The sequence below is a fragment of the Chanodichthys erythropterus genome, chromosome 13 (genome assembly GCF_024489055.1).
Source record: "Chanodichthys erythropterus isolate Z2021 chromosome 13, ASM2448905v1, whole genome shotgun sequence".
Lineage (NCBI taxonomy): Eukaryota > Metazoa > Chordata > Actinopteri > Cypriniformes > Xenocyprididae > Chanodichthys > Chanodichthys erythropterus.
Window position 1 is genome coordinate 13,487,268 of NC_090233.1, and position 22,741 is coordinate 13,510,008.

Sequence of the window (22,741 nt, forward strand, 5' to 3'; positions counted from 1 at the left end):
AGATATTTTTTATGGAAAATATAATTCAAGACTTACTTTTTGTATTGTTTGATATATTACAGATCTCTGCATTTCAATTTAAATGTATTTTTTTAATTTGTTGCATATTTAAAAACACTTTGTTTGGCAATTTTACATTGTGACCTCATGATGAGGACAGGCTAAATTACATGTTTCCAAATATAGAGCATGCATTTAAATAATACTAAGAAAATCATTTAAAAATCAATTAATTTAAAAAAAGAAATGAACGTCCTGAGTATCCAGATTTCCTTTAGATATAACTAAGTATTTTTATTAGGGCTGTCAAACGATTAATCGTGATTAATCGCATACAAAATAAAAGTTTGAGTTTGCATAATATATGTGTGAGTAATGTGTGTAAATAATATGTATATATAAATACACACAAATTCATGTATATATTTAAGAGAAATATGTTATTTAAGTACAAAAAAATTATTTATATATATAATATAAATTATATAAAAATATAAATAAATACATATACTTGTAAATATTTCTCAAATATATACATGGATGTGTTTGTATTTATATATACATAATAATTACACACAGTACACCCACATATATTAGGCAAACTCAAACTTTTATTTTGTATGCGATTAATCGTGATTAATCATTTGACAGCCCTAATTTTTATTTTTAACATAAAGAGGGCTTTTGTGTGTAGGACATGTTATCTTCAATTTAACTTCAATTTATTTTATGTTTCTCGACTCTTAATTCATAATCGTACATTGACCTATTTATTTTGCTTGGTTGTTTTCTTCATTGAACATTCAATCATTTAGGCTATTTAGTTGTCGGTCTCCACCCTTTCTCTTCTCTACTATCTGGTTCAGGTTTCAGCTCCACCTGCCCGGTGAGCACGAGGCTGTTCTCTACACCTCCTGAGTCGCCTACCTAGTGCAGAGCGTCAGTAGTGCGTGTGTCGCAATCCCGTGCTGTCCAGGCAGCAGCGGGGCAGGGTTTGAGACGCGGCCCGTGAGGTGAGTCGCGCAGGAGCTTCATCATGGCGGCGGAGTTTCGCTCTCTGGCTATGAAATACCGTCAACAGTCACGAATGATGTCGTAATATTGCACTAAATCAGACACAGATCGAGTTTTAAAGCCTTTCGTTTACATTCTCATTATTCTCTGAAGGACATCATATTATTTTTCGTGTCATCGCGAGTCTCGATGGATGTACACTAACGCGTTTCTCTCATTTGCATCGTTTGATTTCATCGGGTTAGTCTGGCGGATCTGAGATGAAAATGTGCTTCAGGTGAATGTGTTTTCCTCTCGTTCTGCTTTGTTTTTGTCCTTATTCTGCTCTTTATTCGGCGTGTTGTCGTCTGATCTCTGACAGTCAGCTGATACACGGTCATTATGCAGATTTAAAGGAAACGCGTCTGAATTTATCATCATATCATGTAAAAAAAACATTACACATTACATCATTATTGAATTTAAAATAGTGACTCTGTTATGCTAAATTTAATTTAGACTTATCCTACTGCTATATCACAGTGTTTATCATGGTTGTTTTCGAATCAAACACAAATGTCAGTCCTTTTATATTCTTTAAATACAAATAAAATCATGTTTAGGGTGTGATCTATGTGCATAATGTAAAACACTGATATGTTTAAGCTTAGTGATGATTTTGCATGCTTTACCCTGTTGTTTTGTTGTTTATGATGAGCTTTAATCTGACCTCAATATCACTGACACTCATATTCTCACACAAAAACCTTGTTTCTGCTTTGTTCTGGTTTGTTTTGTCTCCTGGTCAGTTGCTTCCAAATGCATCAGTGCCTTGTTTAAACATCACCTCACATATCTTGTGTTGTAGTATTAACATATAATTTATTCACATTATAATTCTATTCTACTGCATGTGCTATCAGATAGCGTCTTCCTAACCTGAGACAGCTCTTGTATTGTGTAAGTAGCAGTAATGATAGTAAAAAGAGTGTGATAGTGACTCGTTTACGTAACACTGAGGGAAACAGGATAGTGTTGAGCATTGTAGTGTCCTTTACATAATGCACTGAAGCCTGCGTTTTTGCAGTGCATTTGTTTGAGTTGCTGGAGGACGTGCTGGATTCCTGAAATGTGTAGAATTACTGAGAGCTTCAGCGGCTGTTCTTCTTGACTTCATTCGCACTCGCTGCTGATGAAAGAAAAAGTAGTTCAGCTGTTCCTTAGTCTTAGAGAAATTGTGCATTAGTAACATTTCTTCTTTTTGTCACTTTTAGATTTTTATTTTGTAATAATAAGAACAACAAATATAGCTGCAAGCAGCAATTACGGGGTCAAGCCGAATAAGGGCAGAAAAGGAAATATTTGTGGACATCTGTGATCATGAGGTTAGGATAAAGCTGTTTAAACTACATCAGTTTAAGCACCATAATATCATGGTTTATAACTACTGAACAGTAGGTGGCGCTGTGACGAAACTCTGCATGCACCCTCAAGTCATGCCTGTGATGACATGTACCAAGTTACGTGTCAATACACAAAACTTTTGCGGCAAAGATACAGCCACATATTAATTTTGGTGTTCTCGCTGTCAAATTTGTTGACGCAGTATAAAACAACGGTTGGGTCTATCAAAAATCTTTTTATAACTTTTTGTCATGAGTGTCTGTTGATGCTACATACCAAATTTCGTACAAATCGGTCAAATTTTATAGGAGGAGTTCGAAAAAGTAGGTTTTGAATTAATTGCAATATGGCGGACGGTTAGTATGGTAGAATATGTCAAATTTGGTATCGTAGGACTCGACATAAGCCAACAAATCTAATGTTGTAAGTTAAATGACAATGTTGAATTTTTCATATGTTATAAGCATTTTAATAAATTTTATTATATCTCTTGAGCACTAGAGGGTGCTGACCTAAAATTTTACAGGCCTCAATGAATCATACTGAGTTTCATAACAATCCATTCATGCATTCGAAAAACACAGCATTTTATGACAAAATTGGATATCGTTTAACTCGGCAAGCCTCAAGGAATCTAAGGAGACCATCCTCATGATTTTAGGACAAGGCATTCTAAAGTTATAAGCAAAAATAGCATTTTTTCCATCTCGGCACCAGTAGGTGGCGCTGTGATGATACTGTGCATGTTCCCCCAAGTCATGCCTATAATGACATATACCAAGGATAGTGTCGATACACCAAATCATTACGAAGATGCAGCATCAAATTCATTTTTGAGTGCTCACCGTCAAATTCGTTGACGCGCTATACGAGAACGGATTGGCCGATCAAAAATATTTTAATACAATTTTTGCCTAGAGTGTGAGTAGATGCTACATACCAAATTTCATGCAAATTGGACAAAGGATCTAGGAAGAGTTCGAAAAAGTTCAAAATGCAAAGTCGCGGAAAAATTTTCATGATTATATTCACATTATAAATAGATGTAATGAATGTACAACCAGTTTCATCGATCTTGGTTTGTTGTGTATTTTGTGGTGTATTGAGCTGTAGTGAACCCTAACCACATTCACACTGGTGTTTGATCAATATGGGGTTTTCTTAAGTGCTCTGTTCTTAAGCGTTTACATTTTAGTCCCTATAAACGTTAAATGTTTGCTTACATGCATGACATCAAATTAAGCTCCTGTCGATTTCTTCTGTGTAGGTAATTTTAGTTTGCGGGGTACCTCAGGGCTCTGTCAGCGGCCCGTCCACGTTCAGCATGTCCTCCACGGCTGTCCCGAAACCTTCTCCTGCGCTCTCAGTTCTGGACAATCTCTCCATATCGTCTCTGCTGTCTGGAGACCTGGAGGAGGACGGCGAGAGAGCGGACGATGATCTGGCCGATCTGGAGGTGAACCCCTACGACGGGCTGCCGTTTTCCTCCCGCTACTACAGTCTGCTGGAGGAGAGGAAGCAGCTGCCCGTGTGGAGTCTGAAGTTCAGTCTGCTGGAGCACATGGAGTCGCACAGTATGATCGTCCTGAGCGCAGACGGAGGGACGGGGAAGAGCACACAGGTGGAGCACAAACACTCGCTGCTTCACACTCATGATCTGTTGATGGTTGTTTGATGTAATGTGAAGTCCAAAAATGCATTTGCAGCACCTTATAAATATCATAGTTACAGTGTTATTTCAAAGCCACATTATTGATGTTATCAATGGCATTGTTAACACCTGTCCAGTCCAACTATTAATGCACCTGCTATTAGTGACTGAAAAGATCATCACTCATTCATCCAGAGGTTCATGTTAGGCTTAATGAACGGCATCTGTGTCATGATGTTTATCACTGAAAGATATCTTGTCCGTCAGTCTCTAAAAGCAAAGAAAAGGAGGTGACGTAATTAGTCACGGCTAAAGGTTGCTGTTAGGCACAGTGTGCGGTGCAGTGAATTAGATGGTTTATTGGTTTTATAGCACCGTTACTACATAATAAAATATGAAGGACACAGATGTTGAGAAATGCTGGAAGACTGGACTGACCAATCTTGTTTCCTCTCTCTTCTTAAGGCACTGTTCATATGGATCAGTTCCACAGGAAGTACACTAGTGTTTGAAAGTTTGTGGTCAATACGATTTTTTTGTTGCTGTTGTAAAAACGCAAGGATGCATTAAATTGATCAAAAGTGACAGTAAAGACATTAATAATCATACAACAGATTCATGTTTCAAAATAATGCTGTTCTATTCATCATAGAATCCTGAAAAATAAATTGTATCATAGTTTCCACAAAATGATGTTTTCAGATCAAATCATAAATAGCTTTGTAAGGAAGAATTAGCAAGCAGTTTAGCAGAAATACAAGCTGCATGTACCTTTAGGACACCTGACCCGTAGACTTCCTCTGTAATTGTTTACTGTCAGCGCGACTCTTGTGTGGTGATGGACAGTGTGCCACAGATGTTACCAAAAGAGTGTATTACGTGTGTTATCCCAGAACATTCCCCAGGGCTGTAACGAGAAGACTGCAGGTTTGATTTCTGAAAGAAAGAAGTAATTGAGTCATATTCTACTGTGTTCTATTCCATCCTATTCTATTCTACTCTCTTTTCTTGTTCTGTCCCATTTTATTCTTTGTCCTCTTCTGTTCTATTTTATTTTGTTCTATTCTTGTTATATTTTCCCATTCTGTCCTGTCCCATTCTAGTCTAGTCTAGTCTTTTTAATCTGTTCTGTTCCACCCCGTTTTATTTTGTTCAATTCGGTCATACTCTGTTCTGTTCTGTTTTATTCTATAATATTTAATCTGTTCTGTTCTATTATATTCTGTTCTGTACTATTTTATTTTGATCTATTTTATTATGTTCTTTTCTATTCTATTCTATTCTATTCCTTTTAATCTGTTCTGTTCCATCCAATTCTGTTCTATTCCCCCTGTCATGTTCTATTTGGTCCCATTCTTTTCTATTCTATTCTGTTCTGCTAAATTGTATGGTTCTATTCTATTCTATTCTATTCTATTCTATTCTATTCTATTCTATTCTATTCTTTTTAATCTGTTCTGTTCCATCCATTCTGTTCAATTCAGTCATACTCTGTTCTTTTGTGTTTTGTTTTGTTCTGTACCATTCTATTCTATTCTATCCTATTCCTTTTAATCTATTCTATTCTATTCTATCCATTCTTTTCTTTTTAATCTGTTCTGTTCCATCCCATTCTGTTCTATTCTGTCTTGTTCTAGTCTGTCTTGTTCTATTCTAGTCTGTTCTGTTCTGTCCTATTCTATTGTTGTATTCTATTTTGTTTGATTCTTTTTAATCTGTTCTGTTCCATTCTATTCTGTTCTGTTGTTTTCAATTCAGTTGTTCAATTCAGTCATACTCTGTTTTTTTGTGTTCTGTTCTTTTGTGTTCTATTCTGTTCTATTCTATTTTGTGTTCTGTTCTTTTGTGTTCTATTCTATTCTATTCCTTTTAATCTGTTCTGTTCCATCCAATTCTGTTCTGTTCCCCCTGTCATGTTCTATTTGGTCCCATTCTTTTCTATTCTATTCTGTTCTGCTAAATTGTATGGTTTTATTCAATTCTATATTATTTCCATCCATTCTGTTCAATTCAGTCATACTCTGTTCTTTTGTGTTTTGTTTTGTTCTGTACCATTCTATTCTATTCTATCCTATTCCTTTTAATCTATTCTATTCTATTCTATCCGTTCTTTTCTTTTTAATCTGTTCTGTTCCATCCCATTCTGTTCTATTCTGTCCTGTAAAATTCTAGTCTGTTCTGTTTTGTCCTATTCTATTGTTGTATTCTATTTTGTTTGATTCTTTTTAATCTGTTCTGTTGTTTTCAATTCAGTTGTTCAATTCAGTCATACTCTGTTTTTTTGTGTTCTGTTCTGTTCTATTCTAATTTGTGTTCTGTTCTATTCTATTCTATTCTATTCCTTTTAATCTGTCCTGTTCCATCCCATTCTGTTCTATTTCCCTTGTCATGTTCTATTTGGTCCCATTCTTTTCTATTCTATTCTGTCCTGCTAAATTGTATGGTTCTATTCTATTCTATTCTATTCTATTCTATTCTATTCTATTTTAGCCTGTTGTATTTAATTGTATTGTATTGTGTTCTGTCCTCTGACGTGCCTCTCTCTCTGGTGTGTGTGTAGGTTCCTCAGTGGTGTGTGGAGTACGCTCTGTCACATGAGTTCTCTCAGGGTCTGGTGTGTTGCTGTCAGCCGTACGCGGCGGCCGCCTGCAGTCTGGCGCTCAGAGTGGCCGATGAGATGGACTTGAGTCTGGGGTTGGAGGTGGGCTACAGGGTCCCGCACGAGGACGGCTGCACCCCGGACACCATACTGCGGTACGAGGCCGCGACACGCTCGTTGCTCTCAGCTGCTGCTCATTAATCACGTAGTAATGCTTTTGCTGGAAATCTGCAGGTTTGTGACGGACTCCCTCTTGCTGGAGGAAATGATGTCAGACCCTCTGCTGCGGCAGTACGGGGTTCTGGTCATCGACGAGGCTCAGGAGCGCACGGTGGCCACGGACGTCCTGCTGGGGCTGCTGCGTGACGTGTGCCAGCAGCGCCACGAACTCCGGGTCCTGGTGCTCACGGCGCCCGCCGCCGCTCAGACCTTCGCCAGCTTCCTGGGAGAGAGCGTTCCTCACCTCAGCGTTCCCTCGCAAACCACCACCGTGGAGATTTTGTACCGGGACCCGCCGACGGGACGCGACCTGGTCACAGCTTCCTGTCACATGATCCTGGATCTGCACCGCAGGGGAGAGGAAGGCGATATACTAGTGTTCCTCCCCAGCGTGCAGGTGTGTGTCTCATTTTACAGACTATGTATTTTTGCTTATTTCTTTTGTAATTCCATTTTTATATATATATTAGTTCCTCCTCTTTTCTCTCTCACATGTGAGTAATGTAAAGCAGTCCTGTATCATCTCAGCACACTGATCTCCTCATTTCAGTCACACACAAACATGGACTCACCTTTTGTCAACAGCGTCACTCCCTCCTTCAGTCCCTTGAGCAAACTGACCTCATTCTGAAGGAGAAACTCGCTGCAAGTTAATTCACAAAGTCAGCTGAGAAAAATAATTCATACTACTTAAACAGTTACAGAGGAAAGGATCCTATCAAATCCTCATATTTGAGATCGAGTTAACAGGTTAAATAAATATTTTTATACATGCACAGAAAACCCTGTAATGAGTTGATCCTTGAGAGATGTACATTTGACCAGGATGTTTGATGTGTTTGTCAGGAGATCCAGGAGTGTCGTGCGGCGCTGGAGAAGGAGTGTGTGTCTCTGAGCGCTCATCTGTCGTCTCTGCGCGTGATCGCGCTGCACGCTGCCGTCGGAGGCTCGACGCAGGAGCTTTACGACACCGAGAGCGTCGGGGACACGCAGCAGGACGAGCAGGAGACTCCGGCCCACAGGCGCAGGGTCGTCCTCACCGACGTCTTAGGAGAGGCGTCGTTCTCCCTCCTCAACATCCGTTACGTCATCGACACCGGCGTCCAGCTGAAGACCGTGAGTCTGCGGAGATTGTGTAGGTTCTGACGCACAAGGCTCAGTGATGTTCACCCTGCTGTTCCTCCACAGATCTACAACCCACAGATCCGAGCGGATTCACAGCTTCAGCAGCCCATCAGCAAACAGCAGGCCGACACGCGAGCCCGGAGGGTCAACGCCAAACTGCCTGGTGGGTAAACCAACACGTTATTAAAGTGCCCCTATTATGCTTTTGTGTCTAAAAGAGCTGTTTGTGAATGCAGAAGGTCTGCAAAGTTTCAAAGATCACAGTGCAGATAAAGTTTGTGTCTCCTAAAAGAGATTCTGAACTGAAACGAGTCGTCAGTAATTCCAGTCTCTCTTCCTGCTGAACCTACATTGATTTATAACTAATTTGCATAAAGCCAGTCTGTGGTCTTCATTGGCTGAACAGCGTCTCTTTGCCCCGCCCTCAATCACTGTATTGTATCTGAGACTGGAAGAGTTTGTGTTGTTCATGTCGAGAAGACGCTGTTTTCTGCTGCCAAAGCAAATCCACTTTGATGAGATTGATATGGTAAAACTGTTACTGTTCGTATCTCTGTGAATCAAGAGCTGAGATTCAGATATGATAATGAGAGTTTGGTTTCTGACCAATCACAACAGACAGGGTCGGTCATCTGACCAATCAGAGCAGAGCAGCTCTCAGAAAGGTGGGGTTTTAGAGAGACCGAATCTTTGATAGAACCGCTTCAGACACTGTGAGAAAAGAGCTGATGCTGCAGTGGATATTATGAGAAAAAGAAAGTGTTGTTTGAACTTAGATGCATGTAAACCTGTTGTAGGAGACTCTAAAACAACATTAGGAACCTTTGAAATAGAACAATACGACACTTTAATGGAATACAAAAAAAAAAAGAGAGAACCTTGTTTTAGACCCATATGACTTTCTTTCTTCTGTTGAAATTTTACAATGAGTGAAACTAAAGCTTCAAAAAGAAGCAAAAGCATCATAAAAGTGGTCCATACATGCTCTAAGTACTTTTATGGTGCTTTGTTAGTTCGGTCCCATCCACTAAGCATACTGCGTTTCATAGAAAGGAGAAACTTATGAATTGAAAATTTATGCATTTATGCATTTGGCAGATGCTTTTATCCGAAGCGACTCACATTGTGTTCACTGCTTACATTTGGCCAGTTGATGCATTTCCTGGTAATCGAACCCATGAGGGTTATTATCTGGGAGACTTTTCCTCCACACTGGCTCCTTTAGAAAGTGGCGTTCCTCAGGGGTCGATTTTGGGACCACTGTTGTTCTCTCTGTATATGCTCTATTTTTCAGAAGTATAGTATTTCATACCATTTCTGTGCTGATGATCTTCAGTTTATATAAAACATGTTCTCTGGACAAAGTACACAAATGTTACAGTGACATTAAAGGGATAGTTCACATGAAAATTTGATGTTTATCGGCTTACCCCCAGGGCATCCAAGATGTAGGTGACTTTGTTTATTCAGTAGAACACAAATGATGATTTTTAACTCCAACCGTTGCCGTCTGTCAGTCGTATAATGTGTGTCAATGGGAACTCAGTCTATAAGAGTAAAAAAACATGCACAGACAAATCCAGATTAAACCCTGCGGCTCGTGACGACACGCTGATGTCCTAAGACACAAAATTATCAGTTTGTGTGAGAAACCGAACAGTATTTATATCATTTTTTTTACTTCTAAAACACACCATGTCCAACTAAGTTCTAAGTTCCCATTGCCACGCATTATATAACAGACAGACTGAAACGGTTGGAGTTAAAAATCATAATTTGTGTTCGACTGAAGAAACAAAGTCATCTACATCTTTGATGCGCTGGGGGTAAGCAGATAAACATAAAATTTTCATTTTTGGGTGAACTATCCCTTTAAGCTTTGGATTTTTTTTAAATGAAAGTAAAACTGAGGTCTTGATTAAAGGCTCTCCCATGTCACCTACCTCTGTTGACTAAAACTAAAACAATTCAGACTAAAATGTGAGTAAAACGAAGTCAGATTTGCTGGTGTTGATTCCGTTCAGTTCAATAACTGTGTGTGATTTACGTGAAGGATGGCAGGGCTGTGTTGTGTTCGCAGGTGTGTGTTTTCGGCTGTACTCTCAGCTGATGTATGAGGAGGAGATGCCTGCGGCTCGCTGTCCAGCGGTCGCCGAAGCCAACCTCAGTCACCTGGTGCTGCTCCTCAAGAGGCTGGACATCGCTGACATGGGCCAGTGCAAGTTCCTGGACCGGCCAGGTCAGATTTCAGACTAGAGTTCTTCCATGGAAGCAGTTATTACACCAGACATGATGTTTCCAGCGGAAACCCTGCTGCATTTTGAGAAAGCTCATGTATGTTTGTGCAGCTCCTGAGGCGCTGATGCAGGCGCTGGAGGATCTGGACTATCTGGCGGCTCTCGATGACGACGGGAATCTGTCGGAGGTGGGAATCATCATGTCTGAACTTCCACTGGAGCCGGCGTTAGCCAAAGCTCTGATCGCGTCCTGCGAGTTCGACTGCGTCAACGAGCTCCTGACCATCGCTGCCATGCTGACCGGTACTGTATACTGAATCCAAAGAAGCGACACTCAATAGAACGATCCATTGCAACACCTGCGCCATTTCTGTGGTGAAAGCAAGTCGCAGTCCACTAGTTTCTATGGCAATATCAGCTGCTATGATAAAAAAAACCTGAATGATGACAACACAGAGTAAAATACTATCACTAGTGATCATCAAATCCTTTCACAGTTTATTTTACACACTTTGTGTTTAAGTCTTCCACTTTTTTCACAAAACCTTTGCTCTCTAGAAATCCAGTAATTTGGGTTAAAATTCTTCAAAAGGCTTATAAACACTGAACTATTACCAACATATGAAATTAAATTAAGGACATGCATCAGAAAAGTTGGAAATGCTGGACAATAAATATATGAATATAAGTAACAGCTTGATTTTGCAGTGTTGTCTAATGTCCGTTAAAGCAAAAGTGGGAATTATGGGATAACGGACACAGCAATGCATCATGTATTATAAGATCATTATGTTTGTTGCATGATCCATTAAAACGTACAAAATAGCCTATTTCAATTCAGTCCTAAATATTATTACTATTACTCCAGAAGGTCTGAAATATATTGTTTGCTGCAAACATGATAATCTTAAATGTATTAATTATTAGTTTACTATTAATAAATGTGTAAAGTTGCATAAAATGGAAATACTCAATAAAGTAGGCTAACTACATTATCTCAGATGGTTGAATGGTTGGATTCCACAACTGGTAAAATAAAACATATATAAGACAATACAACATTTACTGTAGGAGCCATACAATTTACTGCTCACTTAATTTAAAAATCTGTTCTATTGCGCTTCTGATTTGGTTGTAAAATTCGCCGATTTTGGGTGCGTAAGATGTGAAGGATTCTATGGTCCAGTTAGTATTTTCACCCCATAATGGCGTCCGCGCTACCGGAGCGCCATCTAGTGGCTGTTACCCAAAAAAGTATCAGAGTGTCGCCTCTTGGGTTCTATATTCTTTATTATATCTCACGCTTACACACACCAAAGCCTTCAGTGTGACGAGACTGTGTGTTTGATGACTTCCAGCTCCGCCGTGCTTCATCACACCTCCGGTTAATAAAGAGGAGGCTGCTGCGACGCACAGACGGCCCCTGCTGCATCCGGAGGGAGATCACATGACCCTCATCAACGTCTATAATGCATATCTGCAGCGTGAGTGACGTCATCATACTAATGCTTCGCACTGGATCACTGGAAACTAATGTTCCTGTGTCTCCTCAGATAATGAAGATGAGGTCTGGTGCCGGACAAACTTCTTGAACGCCTCTGCGTTACGATTGGCTGTGGTGATTAGGGCCGAGCTACTGGAGGTGATGCAGCGAATCGAGTTGCCCGTCTCTCCTCCCGCCTTTGGTTGCCAGGATAACAGCACCAATATAAAGAGAGCTCTGATATCAGGCTTCTTCCTGAAGGTAAACGCACACGCTCATAGTGAGCCGGTTAATAAAGCGCGGCGCTCTAGAATGCTGGACTCTGATTGGCTGACAGACGTTCTGACCAACACAGCCGACTGTAATTAAACCCAAAAACCTTCATTATTATTGAGAAAGTCAACATACTGAAATGCTCTTCTGAGACTAAAATTTCAGACTCTAAACTCCTCCTAGGGCTTTCAAGCTAGAACCACCGAACTCGGGTCAGAAATTCAGACTCGGTGTGCTGTATCGCTTCAAACTGATCCGACGTACAATTTTCGTTAAATGGATGATCAAAACTACGAAAAATCCCATAGACTTTCATTGAGGGAGTCAAAACTTTTATACAATAAACCTAATAGTATTTGAGCTTCATCCATCAAGTATCTGTCACTAGCTAAGCCTAGCAACTACCTTAGGACATGTTAACAACATGTTAATACATGCAAATTCATGCTAGCAATGTGTTAAAACATGCTATTTCACGCTAGCAAATGTGCTTGCATCATGTTAGCAAAATGCTAATTCATATTAGCAATGTGCTCATTCATATTAGCAATTTGTTATTTCATGTTAGCAACATGATAAAACTTGCTAAAACATGCTAATTCATGTTAACAACATGTTAAAAAATTCATGTTACCAGTGTTTTAAAATGTGCTAACATGTTAATTAATGCTAACAGTTTTTAAAATGTGGTAACAACATGCTAATTCATGTTAAAACATGCTAATGTGTTAAAACATGCTAAAACATGCTAATTCAGGTTAACATGTTAAAAATGTTAGCAAACATGTTGAAACATGTTAATTCATGCAATGGGCTAAAACATGCTAATCCATGTTAGCAATGTGTTAAAATGTTAACATATTCAATCATATTAACAAACATGCTAATTCATGCTAGCAATGTGTTAAAAATGATAACTAATGTTAACAATGTGTTAAATATTTGTTAAATAAGTAATGCTAGCAAACATGTTAAAACATGTTAAATAATAAATAATAACTAAATCATGTTACCAACATGCTAATTCATCATGTTAATTACTGTTAGCAATGTGTTAAAATTTGCTAATTCATGTTAACATGTTAATTCATACTAGCAACATACTAAAACATGTTAATCCATGTTATCATTGTTTAAAACAGGTTAACAACATGCTTAATCATGCTAGCAAACATGCTAATTCATGTTAACAATATGTTAAATTATATTAGCAACATGCTAATTAATGCTAGCAAACTGCTAATCCATGTTAGCATTGTGTTTAAAACAGGTTAACAACATGCTTAATCATGCTAGCAAACATGCTAATTCATGTTAGCAATATGTTAAATTATATTAGCAAACATGCTAATTAATGCTAGCAACATGTTAAAACATGCTAATTCATGTTAGCCAATATGTTAAATTATGTTAGCAACATGCTAATTAATGCTAGCAACATGATAAAACATGTTCAAACTACTTCAAACTGAGAACCTTCCAACTTTAAGCTTTTAAAAATTATTCAGACTTTTGGTCAGGCTTTTTCAAGCCAACATCAGAGTTTGTCTTGACAAACTTTTTTTTATCTAGTTGTTGTTATTATTACAATTTCATAATCTTTTAAATTTGCATTGCATTAAAAATCATAGTAATTAAAGTAAATTAAAGTAAACCCAAAGAACTTTATTATTATTGTTAAAACCCCATAATGTGTTTGATTTGCATTTCAATGAAAGGCATAGAACTCAAACTATAATACTGTTAACAAATAACAGAATAATATTTGTCATTATTTGTATTTATTTGTGTTAATTAGCTAACATGAAGCACAGGAATTAGTTTACAAAGCCAAATGAAAGCGGTTTAATTTCAGTCTCAGCGCTCAGCTTCAGGTTGAGGTTTATTGCGCTGTGATGGCGGTACATAATCAGTTTTAAGTCTGCCGTGTGTCTGATCTTCAGGTTGCTCATGACGTTGACGGCTCTGGGAACTATCTGCTGCTCACACACCGGCACGTGGCTCACCTCCACCCGTTCTCGTCGTACCACTGCCGCCGGCCGCGGCCCGACCCGCCCAGCTGGGTGCTTTATCACGACTTCACCATCTCGCACGACAACTGCATCTGCATCGTATCTGAGATTCACCCTCAAATGTGAGTATGATCGTATCAATCCCTGCTGGTCTTTCAGTGGTTGAAGCTGGCTTATCTCCAAGGTTTAAACCTGTGTGTTGTAGGTTGGTGGAGCTGGCGCCTCAGTACTATCTAGGGAACCTTCCGCCCAGTGACGGCCGAGATCTGCTGATGGGCCTCAGACAGAGTTTATTTCCTCCGGATGAGCAGGAAGCGAACCCTCAGGACGAAGCGGGCAATGAGTCCAGCGCAGAGACGTGCAGCGTACAGTAACTGAGCAGCAGCTTCCTGTGATGTTGCAATAACACACAAACTCAGGCCGCGGTGCAATGAAGAACTGAGTCAATCTCACGCGAGCTTTAATCAGGCTCAGATTTGTTATTTCTGTAATTGACATTCTATAAAATATATATTTATATATATATTTTTAATAATGAATAAAGACATGTTTCTGGATCAAGTAAGGGAAGCGAGTCCAGCAAACACACTATCGGCTTCCTGCAGCCAATCAGATGAAGCTCAATCATGTCCACTCACATGATTAAGACTACAGTCAAATCAGTCATAAATGAGGTTTTACTTGCTCGTCTGTGATTGGACGCTCTCTCTCGCTGAATAAAGGACTCACGGCTGGCAGTGAGCTGTATGGAAGCTTGTTTCTGCCATGGAATAAAAATGGAAATAGGGTAATTGTGACTTTTTATCTCGCAGTGCTGATATTTTCTGGGGTTTATATTTCACAATTCAGACTTTTTTCTCAGATTTCTTTTCTCCAGAGAACAAGGTAAGCTCAGAATTCCAAGAAATAAATTCAGAATTGCGAGATGTAAATTCATAATTCCGGAAAAAAGTCAGAATTCCAAGAAATAAATTCAGAATTACAAGATGTAAATTCAGAATTCTGGGAAAAAAGTCAGAATTGCGAGATGTAAATTCAGAATTCCAAGAAATAAATTCAGAATCGCCAGATGTAAACTCAGAATTCTGGGAAAAAAGTCAAAATTCCAAGAAATACATTCAGAATTACAAGATGTAAATTCAGAATTCTGGGGAAAAAAGTAAGAACTGTGAGATATAAATTCAGAATTCCAAGAAATAAATTCAGAATTACAAGATGTAAATTCAGAATTGCCTGAAAAAAGTCAGAATTGCAAGATGTAAATTCAGAATTCTGGGGAAAAAAGTCAGAACTGCGAGATATAAATTCAGAATTCCAAGAAATAAATTCAGAATCGCCAGATGTAAACTCAGAATTCTGTGAAAAAAGTCAAAATTACAAGATGTAATCTCAGAATTCTAAGGGGAAAAGTCAGAATTGCGAGATGTAAATTCAGAATTGCCTGAAAAAAGTCAGAATTGCAAGATGTAAATTCAGAATTCTGGGGAAAAAAGTCAGAACCGCGAGATATAAATTCAGAATTCCAAGAAATAAATTCAGAATGGCCAGATGTAAACTCAGAATTCTGTGAAAAAAGTCAAAATTGCAAGATGTAAACTCAGAATTCTAAGGGGAAAAGTCAGAATTGCTTGGCATTTACAAGATGTAAATTCAGAATTGCAGGAAAAAAGTCAGAATTGCAAGATGTAAACTCAGAATTCTGGGAAAAAAGTCAGAATTCCAAGAAATACATTCAGAATTACAAGATGTAAATTCAGAATTCTGGGGAAAAAAGTCAGAACTGCGAGATATAAATTCAGAATTCCAAGAAATAAATTCAGAATTACAAGATGTAAATTCAGAATTCTGGGAAAAAAGTCAGAATTGCGAGATGTAAATTCAGAATTCTGGGAAAAAAGTCAGAACTGGGAGATATAAATTCAGAATTGCCTGAAAAAAGTCAGAATTGCAAGATGTAAATTCAGAATTCTGGGGAAAAAAGTCAGAACTGCGAGATATAAATTCAGAATTCCAAGAAATAAATTCAGAATCGCCAGATGTAAACTCAGAATTCTGTGAAAAAAGTCAAAATTACAAGATGTAAACTCAGAATTCTAAGGGGAAAAGTCAGAATTGCGAGATGTAAATTCAGAATTGCCTGAAAAAAGTCAGAATTGCAAGATGTAAATTCAGAATTCTGGGGAAAAAAGTCAGAACTGCGAGATATAAATTCAGAATTCCAAGAAATAAATTCAGAATGGCCAGATGTAAACTCAGAATTCTGTGAAAAAAGTCAAAATTGCAAGATGTAAACTCAGAATTCTAAGGGGAAAAGTCAGAATTGCTTGGCATTTACAAGATGTAAATTCAGAATTGCAGGAAAAAAGTCAGAATTGCAAGATGTAAACTCAGAATTCTGGGAAAAAAGTCAGAATTCCAAGAAATACATTCAGAATTACAAGATGTAAATTCAGAATTCTGGGGAAAAAAGTCAGAACTGCGAGATATAAATTCAGAATTCCAAGAAATAAATTCAGAATTACAAGATGTAAATTCAGAATTCTGGGAAAAAAGTCAGAATTGCGAGATGTAAATTCAGAATTCTGGGAAAAAAGTCAGAACTGGGAGATATAAATTCAGAATTGCCTGAAAAAAGTCAGAATTGCAAGATGTAAATTCAGAATTCTGGGGAAAAAAGTCAGAACTGCGAGATATAAATTCAGAATTCCAAGAAATAAATTCAGAATGGCCAGATGTAAACTCAGAATTCTGTGAAAAAAGTCAAAATTACAAGATGTAAACTCAGAATTCTAAGGGGAAAAGTCAGAATTGCGAGATGTAAATTCAGAATTGCCTGAAAAAAGTCAGAATTGCAAGATGTAAATTCAGAATTCTGGGGAAAAAAGTCAGAACTGCGAGATATAAATTCAGAATTCCAAGAAATAAATTCAGAATGGCCAGATGTAAACTCAGAATTCTGTGAAAAAAGTCAAAATTACAAGATGTAAATTCAGAATTCTGGGAAAAAAGTCAGAATTGCGAGATGTAAATTCAGAATTCTGGGAAAAAAGTCAGAACTGGGAGATATAAATTCAGAATTGCCTGAAAAAAGTCAGAATTGCAAGATGTAAATTCAGAATTCTGGGGAAAAAAGTCAGAACTGCGAGATATAAATTCAGAATTCCAAGAAATAAATTCAGAATCGCCAGATGTAAACTCAGAATTCTGTGAAAAAAGTCAAAATTACAAGATGTAAACTCAGAATTCTAAGGGGAAAAGTCAGAATTGCGAGATGTAAATTCAGAATTCCGGAAAAAAGTCAGAATTGCTTGGCATTTACAAGATGTAAATTCAGAATTGCAGGAAAAAAGTCAGAATTGCAAGATGTAAACTCAGAATTCTGGGAAAAAAGTCAGAATTCCAAGAAATACATTCAGAATTACAAGATGTAAATTCAGAATTCTGGGGAAAAAAGTCAGAACTGCGAGATATAAATTCAGAATTCCAAGAAATAAATTCAGAATTACAAGATGTAAATTCAGAATTCTGGGAAAAAAGTCAGAATTGCGAGATGTAAATTCAGAATTCTGGGAAAAAAGTCAGAACTGGGAGATATAAATTCAGAATTGCCTGAAAAAAGTCAGAATTGCAAGATGTAAATTCAGAATTCTGGGGAAAAAAGTCAGAACTGCGAGATATAAATTCAGAATTCCAAGAAATAAATTCAGAATCGCCAGATGTAAACTCAGAATTCTGTGAAAAAAGTCAAAATTACAAGATGTAAACTCAGAATTCTAAGGGGAAAAGTCAGAATTGCGAGATGTAAATTCAGAATTCCGGAAAAAAGTCAGAATTGCTTGGCATTTACAAGATGTAAATTCAGAATTGCAGGAAAAAAGTCAGAATTGCAAGATGTAAACTCAGAATTCTGGGAAAAAAGTCAGAATTCCAAGAAATACATTCAGAATTACAAGATGTAAATTCAGAATTCTGGGGAAAAAAGTCAGAACTGCGAGATATAAATTCAGAATTCCAAGAAATAAATTCAGAATTACAAGATGTAAATTCAGAATTCTGGGAAAAAAGTCAGAATTGCGAGATGTAAATTCAGAATTCTGGGAAAAAAGTCAGAACTGGGAGATATAAATTCAGAATTGCCTGAAAAAAGTCAGAATTGCAAGATGTAAATTCAGAATTCTGGGGAAAAAAGTCAGAACTGCGAGATATAAATTCAGAATTCCAAGAAATAAATTCAGAATCGCCAGATGTAAACTCAGAATTCTGTGAAAAAAGTCAAAATTACAAGATGTAAACTCAGAATTCTAAGGGGAAAAGTCAGAATTGCGAGATGTAAATTCAGAATTCCGGAAAAAAGTCAGAATTCCAAGAAATACATTCAGAATTACAAGATGTAAATTCAGAATTCTGGGGAAAAAGTCAGAATTACAAGATGTAAACTCAGAATTCTAAGGGGAAAAGTCAGAATTGCGAGATGTAAATTCAGAATTCCGGAAAAAAGTCAGAAATCCAAGAAATACATTCAGAATTACAAGATGTAAATTCAGAATCCCAAGAAATAAATTCAGAATTCTGGAAAAAAGTCAGAAATCGGAGGAAAAAAGTAAAAACTGTGAGAAATAAACTCAGAATTCCAAGAAATAAATTCAGAATTGCAAGATGTAAACTTAGAATTCTGGAAAAAAGTCAGAATTACAAGATGTAAATTCAGAATTCTGGGAAAAAAGTCAGAACTGCGAGACATAAATTCAGAATTGCCTGAAAAAAGTCAGAATTCCGAGAAAAAAGTCAGAATTGCGACATATAAACTCAGAATTCTGAGGGGAAAAAAGTCAGAATTGCAAGATGTAAACTCAGAATCCCAAGAAATAAATTCAGAATTCCGGAAAAAAAGTCAGAATTGTGAGATATAAAACTCAGAATTCCGGAAAAAGTCAGTATTGCGAGATAAAGTCTTAATTAGCTTTTTATATTTTTGTCCATGGCGGAAGTAATCTTCCCTGAAAAAGAGCGTTTCTACACTGGCATCAGCAGTTGGAAACTTCAGATTTCAACTCGACTCCAGCTGGCTGCCAATCACTGAACGAGTGATAAACTTGGCATTAGGATCGCTCTGTTTGACACGTGCAATTGTGTATGTGCGAGACACAGTCCGCGGAGGTCTCTGCTGTTATACACTTTTGCGTAATTCTGCACCCGCATCACTAAAGCATTTTCCGGAAATGGTGTGATTGTCATTCTGTCATTCACACGTGGTCCTGTCAAGACAGAGCGGCATCACAATGTTCTCGTTCTCTCTGTTATATTTGTGTTGTGCTCTCGTAAACACTTCTTCACGGTTCACGTGTTCTGTTTTGCCTCTTTATCTGTATTCAGACGTTCTCCTCCTTCCTCCCCTCAGCCAAATCGAGTTTTCCGGCTTGTGTTCACTCAGTGTGAGCTTCAGGCTCTTCAGGCCCGTTCACACAAAGAACGAGAACTATAACCAGAATTATATTAGTATCCACATTAATGCAACATAATGTTCTGTTTATTATAAGCGCTCTGCAGTTTTGTCACCTGCCACTTTAAATGCTCGAGCTCTTTAAAGCAGGATAGTATGGAAGCCCATTTCTGCCACATAAAAAACATTCTTTTGTAAGTCATAATTATGAGATGAAAAGTCATTACTTAAAAACTCATGACATATTAAATTGAAATTATGACACGAGACGAAATTGACATAAGACATGCATAAGTCAGGACTTAGTTTGGACTTTTTATCTCATTATCACTTTTAATTTGAACTATTTGTCAATTTCGACTTTATCTCATAATTATGACTTGCTGTTTCATCATTTCAACTTTTTATGTCATAAATTTGACTTTTTATCTCATAATTTTGACTTTGTATGTCATAATGTCAACTGTTTTATCTCATAATTATGACTTTGTATATCATAATTTCACATTTTTTTCATAATTTTGACTATCTCATAATTAAGACTTAGTATGTTTAAGTAATGATTTTGACTTTATCTCATTATGACTTACATGTCATAATTTCAACTTTTTATGCCATAATGTCATAACTTTGACTTTATCTCAGAATTATGACTTAGTATGTCACGACTTTTTAAATAATTTATTATAATTTTTTATCTCAGAATTATGACGTCATAAATTTGACTTATCTCATAATTGACTGTCATAACTTCAACGTTTTATGTCTTAAGTTTGACTTTTCATCTCATAATTTTGACTTGGTATGTCATAATTTCAACTTTTGTATCATAATTAAGACTTAGTATGTCATGACTTTTTAAGTTATAATTTAGACTTTTTATCTCATAATTATGACTTACTATGTCATAATTTCAACTTTTTATGTCATACTGTAAGTTTGACTTTTCATCTCAAAATTTTGACTTGGTATATCATAAATTCAACTTTTTAATCTAATAATCATGACTTTGTACATCATAATTTCACATTTTTGTAAATTTTGACTCTCATAATTATGACACTGTCATAATTTCAACTTTTGATGTCATTATTTTGTTTCTTGTGTAATGGAAATGGGCTTCCATAGGATGGATTCTGATTGGCTGTCAATGTTTATATCATTCCTCTGTGTCATTATCATTATAATTGTGGCGTGGACTTCACAGTTATTGTGAACGGGCCTTTAGTCCAAGATGAGCAGCACAACAAACATCATTCAGCTGATATCACTCAACCTTCCCATTGACCCGAACACATTTCAGGATGAACCACTGAATTAATGTTCCCAAACAATGTTCCCTTTGTTTTCCACAAGTTTTGTTTTGTTTTTGGTATCATAAATGGTCCAAGTTCATCATCTCCCTTGATTCTCTGCTGTGATACACTGAACATGAGTGAAAGACACTTGTGAACAGATTGATCAACACTGTGATTGTTCAGGGTTCAGTTTGTGTGAATCCTATGATTGTGTTTCGTGGTTTTAGAGGTTGTTGCCGTTTACTCCTTGTAGATTGTTTTTGTATTTTTCTATATCTTGTTGCACTGTCTCTCTCCTAGAAGACTTTCTATTTTGTGTGTGAACTCTTGAGTGTACAAATGTGATTTTAATACAGTGGAAAATTTGAACACTAATTAAAAATTGTGGAGTTTTTTGAATCACAGTTTTGGTTTTTAAGTATAACAAATGTATTCATGTCTAAATCCTTATTATTTTGCAACCAGTCTGCCCTCCTTTACCTTATTTGGTGTTCCGGGTCAAAAATGACACTCCTTTAAAATCACACCATAAATAAACGCGTAATCGCTTATTTTAATGCCCTCCGTGTTTACTTCCATATGACAGCGTGCTGTGTCTGCGATTTTCCCCCAGAATTAGGTCACCTTTTCACTGTTGCCTCGAGTTGAAGCGACCGCACTAATGTGATATTTAACTCACGATTTTTACAGGATACCACACAGAATGGATTGGGCTAGTTTTAGACTTTTTGGTGAGTGGATTTTTGGTGAAAACCTGGCAACCCCGTTTGTATCATTCTTTTGCGCATGCAGGTCAGTTCAGAACCATGATATGTTCACACTGGAAATCTGATATTGGCCACATTTAAAACATCAATGTGAACAGCTATACAAAAATATCAGATCTGAGCAAAAATCAGAATGGAGCATTAAGGGCCAGATTTACTAACTGCTTGCGACAGCAAAAACCCTCTTTTGGCGTTAAACTGTCGGGTTTACTAAAGACAGTGCAAAATTAGCACTGAAAAGGTGTGGACTGAGTTGTGTTTGCGGCTGACAATGCATATGCATTTGTAGGAGTTTCCCTTTCAGACGCAAAATATATGGGAGGAGAGTATTTAAATGAATCACGTCATGCAATTTACTAATGTTTACGCTAGTCAATTTACTGGTATTCGCCCCGTTTAGTAAATCTGGGCCTAAGGCTCGCAGTGTGAATGTAGCCTTATTCACCTAAAAAAAAAAAAAAACTTAAAATCAATAAAAGCTTCACAAAGAAATACAAAACCTGTGCTGATTGACAGTAAATAAGTTGACAAAACGATTGAATCAAAAGTTTGGAAATAATATAGCATAACGAGAGATTTACAAGCAGTTTTTTTTGTAGGCAGGTTATTTTTGATCCGGAACACCGCAAGTGTAACAAGGTGTAAAAAAAAAAAAAAAAAAAAAAAAAAAAATCGCCAAAAATAAATTAAAAAACAAACTGGGAAGTTGTTATAACCTGTGTGAGCAAAGTCCGAAAGTTTTAGTCCAATAAGATTAACATTTTTGGGAAAAATAAAATCCTCTCAAGCTAGTAATACCAAAGTCCCTTTAAGACAAGTCATTTCACTCGACGGCCATCTTAGAAAAGCCTCTCGGGCATCCAAGTGCAGCTCCTATCTCTTTGAATGGGGGAACATCACATTCTCCAAAGCTGTTCGATTAAATTTCATATTTGAAATCACCAATGAAATCTAACGGTCTCAAATTGTGTTTCTGAATGCTCAAATCATGACAAAAATAGTATTTTTCAGGCTGGATCAAGCTAATGTGCATGTCTCTTGTGTCTCATTTTGGAGGCACGCATCTGACTGTTTCTATATGAAACGGAGCTTCTAACGGCCGCTGCAGTGACGCGATGACTTTCCCAATCGCCGATTGGCTCTTATTTAGAAGGCGGGACTTGTTCCGCGTTGCACTTTCTCCCATTCATAATAATACAAGTGTTATTCTATATTTTTTGGTAATACTTCTGAAATGATG

The 22,741-nt window shown here is 37.2% G+C and overlaps 1 protein-coding gene across 1 annotated transcript; it reads left to right on the forward strand.

The window, feature by feature from the left end:
* The first annotated feature begins 869 nt into the window (after positions 1-869).
* Positions 870-21,349, forward strand: dqx1 (DEAQ box RNA-dependent ATPase 1). Its single transcript, XM_067406059.1, has 12 exons — positions 870-1,291; positions 3,665-4,018; positions 6,609-6,802; positions 6,882-7,263; positions 7,713-7,982; positions 8,055-8,154; positions 10,072-10,230; positions 10,340-10,531; positions 11,587-11,712; positions 11,782-11,972; positions 13,928-14,118; positions 14,202-21,349. The coding sequence occupies exons 2-12, from the start codon at positions 3,722-3,724 to the stop codon at positions 14,368-14,370; spliced, it is 2,271 nt and encodes a 756-aa protein (XP_067262160.1). The 5' UTR covers positions 870-1,291; positions 3,665-3,721; the 3' UTR covers positions 14,371-21,349.
* Positions 21,350-22,741: the final 1,392 nt, after the last annotated feature.